The following is a 13,047-nucleotide window of genomic DNA, read 5'->3' on the forward strand; positions in this document are numbered from 1 at the left end:
ACCATAACATACGTACTCCTCCTCTATGTTCTATTTGTAAGAAAAAAAACCAAATTCGATGAAAACTGCATCCCCTACTTGTTAAAACAAGGCCATAAATTCATCGAAAATCATTGGATTTCTGCATTCCAAACGGGGCTTGATTAGCCGTCTCCACTCAACCGTGGTACGGTGGTAGTGCGGAATCGTCGTCGCGAGCGGATCAGAGTCCTGGTCATGGAAATGGAACAGGGAATTATTTATGAGAATGACATGTTCGATTTGTGTACGTTCCCAAAGCCGTCAGGTTTATGCCACGTACCATAGCTGTCAATCCGGTCGATCTAATCGGAGCCCGTGCTGTACCCGTCCGATCGTGCCGACCCGACCGCTTGTCTTCGTCGAATCAATTGGAAAAGCACAGACATACAGTACATGAACAACACTTTTACACTGCACTGCACTGCCACTGCGTGCATGTTCGCGTTCATCTGTACATGTAGCTGTTCAGACGCCTTTCTTGTTCTGAAATTCTGATCACCAGTACAACCCATTTGTACAATTCGCAACCACTCGAAGCAATGACACTTAGAGGATGAAAAATTAAATTAGTGACATATAACAAACCATGATTTTTAGTGGCAAATTGAAAAATTCTATTAATATTTCGTGGCACACATGCAATTATCTCTTTTTTTTTTTTTTGGGAACCGCAGTTCTGATTAGTATGTACTACTAGTCCGATTTGGGTTCTTCCCATGCAGTGCCAGGCAGAAGCTTGTACTTCCGTTGGATACTGCGGACGTCGAGGCCGTTGGGCCGCGTGTTGAGCAGCATCGGGTTGTAGCCCCGGCGGGCGTACCGGCTGAGCGCGTTCCCGCACGCCACCTCGACCCCCTCCCTCCACCCGGCGCTCAGCACCTGCTGGACGAGCTGCTCCGGGGCGCTCATGGCCTCCTCGACCTGCTCCGAGTTCCGCATCTCCGCGCAGGTGAAGTTGAGGATGGCGCAGGCCCTCCGCGTCCTCTAGCTCGTTCTCGGGGGTCACTACCTCCAGCCGCCACGCACGATGTTGCGTTCAAGAGCATGTATGTGCGATCAATTAAGCTTGAAAAATGGCATGAGCTCACCCAATCAGTTTGGGTGGGCGTCTCATCGTGTGAGCTTACAGGGAGCATGACGAAGACCGGGACGTAGTTGCCGAGCATCGTATCCTCGTCGGTGAACAATGGCGGAGGCTGCAGCGAGCAATGTCAGTGAGCAAGTTCCGAGAATCCACTGTACGTTGCACATGCATGTGCGTACCTGTGGCCTAGGAGACGTTTGCGCGGGCTCGGCGTCGGCGGCCACGGCTCGGGGAGGAGCAGAGGCAACCTTCCTCCTGGGGTCGACGGTGACAAGCCGTCCAGTGACTGGCGGCGGAAGAAGCGCAGTGGACGATGCCGCGCTGCTCTGGCACGTCGTCCATTGTTGCACCTTGACCTGTGACGGCGGCGAGGTCGTGAGCATGATGCGCGGCCTGGTTCTTGAAATGTGTAGCTGCAGACTCTGCTTCGTTCGATAGATGCTTGTGGCTTTTGCGTGTCCGATTATATGAGTGGCCGTCGTTGGTGCGCCATGGCATCCGCGTGACACGAACACTTTTGTTCCGTTTCGGCGATGTGCAGTCCGGCGAAGAGCCCTGTTACGAACCGACGTCTTTCTTCGGAAGACATATACACGATCAATTAGTTTGTTAATTTTCATTAACAGTTAATCTCTATAATTAATAGTAACTAATAAAGGATACCCGTAGGGAAAACTGACCTCCCTAACAGATGCTTTACCACTCTCCACATTATATAAAATAGCGGATTGGCGCGGCGTAACCTATTTTTTTTCACAGAACTTAAAAAAAAATTAAAAAAATTTAGGTTCACCAATTTTAGTATCTCAATATTTATTTATGAATTTATTAATATTTAACACATTCATTTAATTATAAGAAAAATAGTATTATTTTTATGCATACACATAATTTTAATATGTAGACGATAGTAATACGAACATAACAAAATTTGTTTCATATTTTTTTTGAGTTTTAGATACTTTTCTGTGCATTTTAGATTATTTTAGCCGATTTATCAATATAACTATTATACCTTTCACTATTTTTTAGAATTTTCTAAAAAATTATATTATACATGTAAATATATGGATACGTATATAAATATATATACATATATGTATCTGTATCCGTATATATACATATATACATATATAGTACCCTATATGAACAGTAGCCACAGTGCTTGAACCCTGGAATTGCTCCCATTCTTAGAGCTTTAATATATAGTATTGATATGTACAACAGTCTATCTGCTTCACTTTCTATCTGTGTTTCTTCTACACTATAACAAGCCCAACCCCGACCTCCTGTGTCCGTGACAACGTGGTTGTGTGCCTCTGGTTTCTCAGGTCCTACTTCCTCGCTCTTGTTTATTTTTTTTTGTTGGGTCTAGGAAAGTGCTTTTTTCTTCAGAATCAGGCAGGAGTTGTACTGTTTCATATTAAGAGAGGAGTAATGGTGGATTTTCTGAGAGGCGGGGGGATTCTATAGGTTCTGATCCTTCGAAAGACCTCCTTCTCTAGCACAACACGTGTTATCCTCCTTCTCTCCTATGCATGCGTCAGCTGTTGAATTAGGAAAAAAACAGCATAGATCAAAGTCTCACAGGGATCTTTCTATAAAGGATCCTCTAAAATTTTCTTCAGCGCAAGGGAGGGGGGCAAGCCCCCTTAGCAGGTCGGTCATCGGCGCCAGGGGCTGGAGCTCAGTCGGTGTGGCGCCCCTGCGCTGGATTCCTAGGAGGTGGAAGAAGACAGGGGCACAAGACGTTTGCCGATGGGCGTCATGGGTTGGACTGCGTGCATGGGCTAAAGGCCCAATGCCAATCAGCCTGGCTGGTTGAGCGTCTGAGCCATTGAGCCAATACCACCGAGTCGGCCTCAAAGGCAGTAAAGAATAGGCGAATGGCCGAAGTCAAACCCTAGCGCTAGCGGGGGCATGGGCGCTCGGTTGGGCAGCAGCGAGCTACTAAAGTAGGCCCGTGGGTTATTGCAAATGAGTATGTTGTCATGTTGATTGGTTTAATATTTCTTTTCAAAAATGCATATCATTGAATTGACAAATAACTTGCAGTGTAGGATAATCTAAGATCAGCATTTTGTAGTTGCTGCATTGAGGGAAAAAGTATAACATAACTAATTTGGATAATAAAGCTCAACAATTATAAGCTCAAACATGTACCAATTATTTGGAATAGGATCATCCAAGCTATTAGTTCAGCAGATCGACCTCATGAAGCAGCACATGTCTCGTATAATATAACATCTCTAGCTGTCCAACTATTTGAGTTCAGGAATGTATGGAAATTAGTAGTGCTTCATGTGAATATAATTTGAATATAAGAATTGCAATCTGATTATAAGATGATTGAAACTTTAAAATATTGAGGATGTATTTCTAATTTCATGAGGGAAATGGTGTTGTAGCTAGGTCAGTACTCAGTAGCTATATATAGTAGCTAGTATTTCATTTTTTTTAGCACTTATTATCGTTATTTTATCATGTTTGCGTACAGATCTCTCTTCGTGAAGATTGAAGAATTTTGGGTTATTGCCATGATTGAAGAATATTGGGCTCAATTAGTGATATGCTCTTTTCTTGATATGTTTTGTATTTTTTTAGACTATGCTAGTGTAAAGTATTGTTTCAAACTTTGAACTAGGCAATTATTTTTTTAGCTTAGTCTAACCTCTCTAAATATTTAGTCTGAATTCACCACTGAAGCGGAACAGAAAAGTTTGTTCAGATGACTACGATCAGGGACGGAGCTTCCTTATGGCCAGAGGTGGCCATGGCCCCCCCTAGGCTAGGAACTTCTCTTTAGAAAATACTAATCTTCATCAGCTACATAGTAACAAAAGCACCAAATCTTGTGTGAATTTTGATTTATCCATTAACTTGGCCCCCCCTGCTATCTTCTTGAAGCTCCGCCACTGACTACGATAGGTAGCATTAGCGTCCAAACAACAACTAAAAGAAGGAAGGAAGCGCTAAAGATTATTGCGCTTGTCAGTTCATTGGTTTTGGCGCCGTGCGATGATAGCGCCAGCAACGGTTTGGATTCAACGGGAAACCGAAATTTACATGTGCTCTCTTTCTAGATTGCAGAAATGGTTTTCCGTCCTCGGCTTTGCATCATGAATAGTAACTTCCTAACTGCATAGCCGTTGGTCATTGGTAAGGTCCGTAAGGAATGCTAACCCCGAACATATTCATCGTTTTCAGTAGACTAGTTGAGTGTCGGTGTGTTGCGATAGATACTAAAATACTTTTCTGGTTGATACAATTGGTGGTGGTTTCAATCATTTAGCATCCGAAATTTATTAACTTTAGCTCAGTTTTGAGCTACGATTCGTGTGGTTATCTCCCTTGTATTGTCTTTCCTTGCTCTGTTCACAACTGGCGAAGAAATTATGGATTTTGGAACATTTCCCTCAGCTGAGTGTTTGATTCCATCAGATTACGCGCATTTGGGTTGAAGTTAAGCAACAGTGGACAAGCAGAGATTATGGAACGATCCTATGTTAGGATTCTAGCATCTCCAAAACCATACGAGAAAAGGTTGGCTCAAGTTAAATCATATCGTACCTGGTTCATGGTCTGTGGGTCAGACATAATGCTCTGCATCGTCTGCGTCATTGCGGGGTTTTGTAACATCTGGCTCAAAAGGGAAGCATCAGGTGAACCACCAAGCATACTACCAAAATTTGGTGTGCCCAACCCTCCTAGACCACCAGCAGTTCTTGCATTACCAGCAAGACCACCGAGCAAACTACTCAAATGTGGGGAACCCAACCCTCCCAGAACACCAGTGGCATCAGTTCTTGCACTGCCAGCAGGACCAGACCGTGTTGCTCCTTGTGCACTCCCAGTTGGTGATTTAAGTAGGCAAATAAAAATAGAAACGCATACCATCAGCATTAGAACAAAAACCATAAACAGGAAATGTAGCCTCACCACCATGGCTCTTGTGAAATTACATCACTGTTGAGAACAAAGAATGGCTCACCAGATCCATCTGCAAGCTTGTCCCTAGCTAGAGCAAGAGGGCCAGCAGTTTCTAAGGGCTCGGTCTCTTGGGAGCATGTGATTGTGATGCCAAGCTTATCCTCAAAGTCCTTCAAGAAGTTAAGCATCACCTGGAAGATATAGAACACACCAATTAGATTGCCAAAGTTAAATACAGATGACTAAGTGAGATGGTGGAAATGATGAACGGTTTGTTCTTATTACCTCTGGGCGGTAGTTGATGGCTAAAACAACTTCTGTCACCCCGACTTCTTTCAAAGCTTCAATCTGCACAGAGTTAGTAAGTTTTAATTCTTCCAAAGCACCTTTTTTTCCTCACATAAAAAAAATCACTTGGTTGGTGCTAACACATTTACTTGAATGTAAAGCAAACTTCCTAGAGACGAAACAGTCACTATTTCCCATTTTTTAGGGGAAAAAGAAGAGAGGAAATTATGAAGTGGTACATAACGATTTTTCCAAGCGGACACATAAATCGTGTAAAACGAATATGTGGATACTAAGGAAAGTAATAGTTGCAGGGCTAAAAGCTTCAGTCACAGCCCAATCAAATGCTATTATTGATAATGGATAATTCAAATGATGTGTACTTGGGTTCAAACATACCAAAGCAACTATAATGGATAATTCAAATGATGGGGGCGTGATTTTTTTGGGTTGTTGGGACGAGTCCGGTTTTTTTATTAGATAACGGTTTTTTATTAGTTGAAGTGGGAAGAAAGATGGGAGGGTGACGCACCATTTAGCAGAGATTGGACAAAATTATATATGGATCGGTTCTTTTAATAATGGAATTTAAATAGTTTCATATACTAGTTCCTATATCTAGAGATGTACGCATGCAATACTTGTTACAATGTTAGAATCAATGGACAAATGAATTATGGCTTACACAGAGCCAAAGTTCACCATGAAAGCAAAAGGTACAGAAATACCAACCACTACTGCACAGAAACATGATCCACTGCTGCACTCTTTCACAAAATGTTTTTCTAATAATGATCTTTGAAAGAAATATAAAATCACAAAATATTCATTCGAATGATACACAGACTGGAGGACAACGAAGGAAAAGATAATCTATTCACCAATCCTGCCTACACCCGCTTTCAATGGGGGTAAAAGAGCCGAACACATTAGGCCCATAAATCAGCCCAATGCCCATAAATCAGCTCGAGGCCCATAAATCAGCCCGAGGACCAAAATCAGCCCAAGGCCCATAAATCAGTCCAATGCCCATAAATCAGCCCGAGGCCCAAAATCAGCCCAAGGCCCAAAATCAGCCCAAGGCCCAGAAATCCGAATCCGTACTCGTGAACCTCGAGCTCACTCCCACTCCGCTTACCTACCTTGTCTCGGCGTCCGAGCCCACGACCGCTTCCCCTCCTCCTCGCCCCCACCCGCCCCCCAATTCCAACGCGACCGCGGAACCCTAGCCCCCTTCCCCTCCGGTCTCCCGCGCGCCGCGGGCACAACGAGCCCCTCTCCCTGCCACCGCCACCGGCATGGCCTCCCCGGAGGGCTCCACGTGGGTCTTGGACTGCCCCCTCATGGACGACCTGTCGGCCGCCGACTTCGCTGACGCCGCCGCGGGAGGATTCTACTGGGCGCCCCCGCCGATGCAGCCTCAGCCGCAGGCCGCCGCCGCGGCGGCGCCTCCCAACCCCTGGTAATTGCTGACGTACGGTCTCGATTTGGGCTCGGGCGTGGCCGGGGTGGATGCCGTGGGTTTGGGTTCCATTTCGTCCTGATTTGTCGCCATGGTGTCTATATGTTGTCTTGTTTATAGTAAATTGGTCTGGACTATAACGTAATTGTTACTAGTATCACCAGGAGTGTGGATAAAGCGCCCAAGTAGTGGGATTTGGATTGTATCACTAGAGTTGTGCATTTGTAACAGAACATGCAGAACTAGTTCCACGGGGTCTCTTGTGTTTCCGATTTATTTGCGTGGTAGGCGCGGACTGTGTGGTGTTGGTTCTGCTTCTGGGACTGTGAGAGGACTGAGGAGATGATCCGTACATGATGGTTCAATGGACCTTGAATGCAATTAGTATACGGTGTTCATCTGGTGAATAGGTTATAGGTGTGCATGGTCATATACTACATATGCAGTGTTAGGTCTCTACATCCGGTCCTTACGTATAGATTGGCCTTTATGTATAAGTTATCACTTTCGCACACACCTCGGTGTTCACATTGATCTGTGAAACTAGTTTTGGAATTGTCTGTGACCCCATGTGTTGTCTTGTCTAATGTAGATCGGTGTTCTTTCACTTGGGTATTTGACCAGTGCAGGCTATGGTGTTATGACTTGCAATGCCCACGTTAGTGAATTTGTCTTAACTGGCATATTTTGTTACATTTGCATGAGTACTATATTTACTTGTTATTTTTTCTTGTGCTGCTGATTCTGGTGCATTATGTGGAGATTTGATATTCTATTCTGCAACATTATTTTTTAGCAGTGCGGAAATCAATAGCTCTGTGGATTGTCGCCAGGGAAATGAACAGCCAACAAATAAACGGTTTGTATGTCTATTCTCTTTCTATTCAATAGTTAAAGCAATTTGTTTGCATTTCGTTTGTCTGTTCAATTTTTTTTTTAACTTGAACACAAAATGCTTCAGTCCTAGGTCAGAAAGTGGTGCTCAACCAAGCACCAAAGCATGCAGAGAGAAAATTAGAAGGGATAAGCTGAACGAAAGGTATGTCCCCTGCCATCAGTTGCATTTTGTTTTTTGGTTTAATATTTCTTTCTCGTTGCAATATTGTAGTTAACCATAATTGAACTTATGATCTTCATTTTGTTAGGTTCTTGGAATTGGGTGCCATCTTAGAGCCAGGGAAGACACCTAAAATGGACAGGTCAGCTATATTGAATGATGCTATCCGCATTGTATCTGAATTGCGTAGTGAAGCACAAAACTTGAAGGATTCAAATGAGAGTCTCCAAGAGAAGATCAAAGAGCTGAAGGTCTGTCTTGTTTCATACGTCCTATTTGTTTATGGTGCATATATTCAGAGAGGGGATAAGCCTCTGTATGCAATGACGTGTGTATTTAGACGCTCCATATTATATCTTAGTCTTGATTTATGATTTTCTTTCCATTTGTTCAACTCTTCTTTTATGCTTGATATGCCGGCGATCTAGTGTTTAAGATTTTGGCCTTTTGGGGGAAATGAATGGAAAAAAATTCTTAGTTGGATTAGGAGCAGATGCAGTCAAGTGGATCAAGGCAGTGGACTGTGAATCCACCATGTGTGTTTTTTTGGGGGAAGGGCTGGATTTATATTAATAAGCACAGAGACATACATCCCAAACTTTAAAGAGAGATCCTTGGTAAAAGAAGAAAATTACAATAAAGTACAGCCAGGCCCTCCTTTGCATCTGCTCCGACTCCGACCTCACCCACTGCACGCCCGACCGCTGCGCAGAGCTTTGATAGGGGAGAAAAACGAAGGTAGGAACGAAGCTCACTTCCATGTCTAGCAAGGTGACACCAACCTTGGCAACCTTGGTAAGCCGCAAGAGCCACCCAGAGTGCTTGCCGAGATACCTATAACCCTGTGAACATTCATCGGCCACCACCTTACCGGAGATGAAGAGTGAACACATCTAGCGTCACCATCTTCAGACACACCCGAAGAAGCGACACTGAAAATTGTCCAACCCAGGCCAAAACAAAGACATCCAACAATGATTTGCCGCAAGAGAGCATCACCACTGGGGAACCTCGACCGTCCCTCTGCTGGACCTAGGAGGAAATAGATCCGGCACCATTGTCTTCAGCTTCTACCGAATCGGCAGCCCAGAGAACCAAACCCACATCGTCGGCATCAAGGCCAGCGAGCCGGAAGCGACAACACCCAAAGCAGGGGTGTACACAAGCTTCCAACTTTGTCGCATACAAAATAGGAAACACGTACCTCATGCACTACACTGGGTACCTCGTTGGAGCCGATACCATCGCCGGTGAAGGGCAGAGGGAGCAAAAGCCTCATCAGTGACTACGTTGACGCCGCCACCGAGAGGAAACCTAAGCTACCTAGGCTAATCCTAGCAGCCTATACACAGATCCGCCGTCAACGGTTGGGCCCCCTCCTCTAGCGAACGCCGGCGGGAGGGGCCGGCCGGAATCGAGCAGAGCCCTCGAGTTGCCCACGGAGTCTTTGCTCTCTGCCGTATCGGGTGAAAACAGGAGGGGCCGGGAGACTTCTGTTGGTCACCATGTGTGTGGGTTCAACTCCTGTCGTTTGCCCATCTCATTTTTTTTTTCAAATTCCAGACTTGCCACTCAAAAACAGCAGAATGTTTGCATAAGGGATGTTCAAGGTGTTGGTAATATTGGTTGCTTTGTTTCCTTGGCTGTTTTATGCTTATATACGACGTGCTAAGAAAATTATTTGTACCCCTGTATTCTTTTTTTTACTTCTTTGGTGTTGCTTGCGGTAGCAAGTTTATATGATTATACCCACAAGGTATTTGCTAAACTCTTGTGCTGTATGTAAACTATGGATGTCTGTTTGTTGAGTTGATAGGTTTGCAACGTTGCACCAATCTTTCAGCTCTTCCTTTTATTGTATATAAGCTTTGGTTGCAAATGGGGTTTTCCACGAGTAGTTATCTAGATGCATTAAGATTCAGTTTTTTTATTTACTACACTATATTGCGGTTAAGATTTTGCAAGTTGTTAGTTGATTGGACCTGGTTGTCCATCTAAGGAGTAGTTCCCCCTTCAAATCCTTTGCATTGGCAGGCTGAGAAGAATGAGCTGCGGGACGAGAAGCAAAGGCTGAAGGCAGAGAAAGAGAGCCTGGAGCAGCAGATAAAGTTCCTGAACGCCCGTCTAAGCCTCGTACCGCACCCTCCGGTCATCCCAGCCTCTGCGTTCACCGTTCCTCAAGGGCCAGCAGCCGGGCACAAGCTGATGATGCCTATGATTGGCTACCCTGGATTCCCGATGTGGCAATTCATGCCGCCTTCTGATGTCGATACATCTGATGACCCCAAGTCATGCCCTCCTGTTGCATAAGCAAGGAAAAGCTTGTTAGTTGTCTGTCTTGTGGAAAGAGGCGATACTGCCCTCCATTCAAGCCTAGTTTGGTCCAGTCCCCAGTGTTATTGATGTAGTTGACTCCAGAACTAAGGGAAGCTTATATGTATCAGCCGGTGACGTAGGGTGATCTGATGGCACCGTTGTATATTATATAGTAAATAAATACCGTGACTTGAAGCAAATGAGGTTTAGATGTCGGAGAGTTCGTACCTTGTTTGCCATTAGACCCGTGATTAGGCTGTAATTAGGTTGTAGCAATGTTTGGTCCATCTTGGACCGAGCTGTGGTCTCATGTTCCTTACATGTGGAAGCAGCATGGATGCGCATTACATGATACAAGCTGTGTTGGGTATAACGTGATCACATCTTTACCAAGACGTGCTCCCAAGTAGTCCATGTTCCTCTGCCTGAAATATTCTAGCTATCGTTCTTTCTACCTTCTGCTTCAGAAATATCACTGACTTTGAAAGAAACATTCATATTTCTATCTAAATGTATAGGGACATTTATCTCGATTAAATTTTGTGATTTCAGAGAAGTAGCTTTGCAACGTCCACAGTGCTTGTGAATAGCAAGAAGCGTGTTGTAACATACAGGTTGCGAAATGATCATTCACACACCGCTTTCGCCGATCAAAACAACAACAAAGCTGCTGCGTGGCGTTTTCAAAATGGAATTTCAAAAGAGTAAATGTTACACGTTACACCCATGTATCGAAAATAAATACACCACAAAAGTAAAAAAGTAGAAAGGAATAAGTTAAATACAACTCGAAAAATACTCAGATGCCCCGTATAAGTACGTACACCTGTCGCGTACACAGTAACAAATGCATCAGGTAACTCAAAACAACAACGTGCGTACAAATGCGCACGTTGCTTAGGCGGCCAAGGCCACCAGAGCAGCCAGCGCCAGGCCGGCCACCGCCGCAGCCGGCTGCTGATACCGCGGCGCGTTGCTCGGCGCGCCCGTCGGCGACTTCCCTTCGACGTCCATCGCCACCTTGTATCCCGCCGGCGCCGGCGCGAAGCTGTCGGCCGGAGGCGAGGAGAGCGGAGCCGATGAAGGTGTGGCGGCGGCGTTGGCTGCCGCCGCGGCAGCGGCGTCGTAGGGGACGGTGGTGATCTTGACGTGCATGGTGCCGTTGAGGCAGTGGCGCGGGATGCCGCAGATGAAGTAGCGGGTTCCCGTGGCGGCGAGCTCGAAGGTGGTCTTGCCCCCGGAGTCGGTGGAGACGGGGTTGTCTGGGCTGCAGCTGGCGTAGTCCGCCTCCGTCACCTCCAGCACGTTGTGGTACGGCTCGTACCTGAACGCTGCAGACACGGAGATCACACCATTAGTAACAGAATCGCGAAGAAACGGTTGATCAGAGATGGCACATTATCATCTACTGATCAGTTCATGCAGCAGAAACGTATGCGTCGATGGGGCAATGCAGAGAAGAGTAGTACGCACTTATGGTGTCGCCGACCATGAAGGTCTTGCCGGCCACCCACTGGTCGTAGTCGATGTACGTGTCCCACAAGTCGGAGCCACCTACGATGTAGTCCGTCGCCAGCGCCGTCGCGGCCAATGACGCAACCGCCATGGCGGCGAGCAGCACTCCGGAGCTGGCCTTCATGTTTCCCGTCTGTAAGTTTAGCCGATTAGCTTCGAGGACGAAGGACAGTACGTATATCTTTTGGCACCGTGATCGGCTGATGCGGTATATTGCACAGCCAAGCTACGTGAGGATATATATAGGATCTAGCTAGAACAATAATCAAAGAAGTTTATTTTACAGTTGAAATTTGTTTGTGGCCGGGCATGAAACATGTAGCTACAAGGAGAAGAGATCAATTCCAGGATCTGTGTAGATTACATTCGATTGCTAAATTTATTTGGAGTCGAAATGATTAATCGTGCATTGCACCTGAGTTTGATGGGTAAACGAGCTTTTGGGTTGCAAAGTCAATGCCAGCCTGCTAGGTATGTTTATAGTTTGACATACGAGAACGGCAAGTATGATTTCAGCTTGCCTCCAATATGGATTTGATTGTTGGAGCATCTTGCACTACGTGAGCACGACTACCTGCACAATTGCACCTTCCGGACCAGCAGGGCGAGAACGTACTCGCGCGTTCGTGCTCCCCATGATCCATCAAGCTGTTTTTGGTTATTTTCAGTTTCATTCAGCGCATAATTAATGTAATGTGTTCTGTTGGTTGACGTCAATGTTATTCATCATTTCTTCTATAGACAACTGCTCGCGTGTGTGTGGGTGTGGTGGGGTAATAGTGTTTGTGCGTGTCTTCACCTTGTAATCGAAAAAAAAAAATTGCCTGTGCATCAATTGCTATGGTAGATACACCTCCCACCGACGCAGCATATTAGTATTCTCCGATTGACACTGTAGGTGTTCAGTTACATTTCGAGCGAGCTAATCTTTTAGATAATAGAATACAATTTTTTTTTATCCCAACCTCTACTGATCTAGAGATACACACAACCGTCTCTTATTACAAAAGCAACGCTAGGCTTGAATGAAACGACGATGAATTAAAGCAAGCTTATGAGTAACCTGTTCTGATTTGCACGGAGTACTAAGCTGTCCTGACTCTACGTACTCTCTCTCCCTCCGAATACTTTTGCTGCCGTCTCATAATACAGCAACCTTTTGCGATCATAGCTCAATGTCCGGTGTGATTCCATCAAACGGCGAAGTGTTTCATTTCTCCCTTCGCTGGCAGGTGTCAACATGTGGCCTATTTGGACTGGGTGATGCTTTGGTGGGCTGGTGGCTGCCTCTGCCTGACTGGGCTCCGGAGCGGGCTTGGGCTGCCTGAGGCTTCAAAACTAATTTGTTGTTTTTCATTGGTTTATGATTTTTTT

General features: G+C 45.4%; 3 protein-coding genes across 4 annotated transcripts; 1 reads left to right on the forward strand and 2 right to left on the reverse strand.

The window, feature by feature from the left end:
- Positions 1-742: 742 nt before the first annotated feature.
- Positions 743-1,621, reverse strand: LOC133893122 (uncharacterized). Its single transcript, XM_062334085.1, has 2 exons — positions 1,285-1,621; positions 743-1,217 (listed from the first exon to the last, which is right to left on the reverse strand). Exons 1-2 carry the CDS (start codon positions 1,486-1,488, stop codon positions 927-929), a joined length of 495 nt encoding a protein of 164 aa, XP_062190069.1. The 5' UTR covers positions 1,489-1,621; the 3' UTR covers positions 743-926.
- Positions 1,622-6,482: 4,861 nt separating this feature from the next.
- Positions 6,483-10,551, forward strand: LOC133892917 (transcription factor ILR3-like). Of its 2 annotated transcripts, none has more exons than XM_062333907.1 (5): positions 6,483-6,785; positions 7,582-7,644; positions 7,747-7,824; positions 7,931-8,093; positions 9,877-10,551. In XM_062333907.1, exons 1-5 carry the CDS (start codon positions 6,622-6,624, stop codon positions 10,150-10,152), a joined length of 744 nt encoding a protein of 247 aa, XP_062189891.1. In that variant the 5' UTR covers positions 6,483-6,621; the 3' UTR covers positions 10,153-10,551. The 2 variants fall into 2 exon arrangements, with proteins under 2 accessions (XP_062189891.1, XP_062189892.1); XM_062333908.1 differs by having other exon boundaries at positions 6,484-6,785; positions 7,585-7,644.
- Positions 10,552-10,805: 254 nt separating this feature from the next.
- LOC133892918 (blue copper protein-like) lies at positions 10,806-11,870 on the reverse strand. The gene is made up of 2 exons (XM_062333910.1): positions 11,632-11,870; positions 10,806-11,489 (listed from the first exon to the last, which is right to left on the reverse strand). The coding sequence occupies exons 1-2, from the start codon at positions 11,795-11,797 to the stop codon at positions 11,056-11,058; spliced, it is 600 nt and encodes a 199-aa protein (XP_062189894.1). The 5' UTR covers positions 11,798-11,870; the 3' UTR covers positions 10,806-11,055.
- Between the last annotated feature and the right edge of the window lie 1,177 nt (positions 11,871-13,047).

This window comes from Phragmites australis, chromosome 15, assembly GCF_958298935.1.
Source record: "Phragmites australis chromosome 15, lpPhrAust1.1, whole genome shotgun sequence".
NCBI classification, from domain to species: domain Eukaryota; kingdom Viridiplantae; phylum Streptophyta; class Magnoliopsida; order Poales; family Poaceae; genus Phragmites; species Phragmites australis.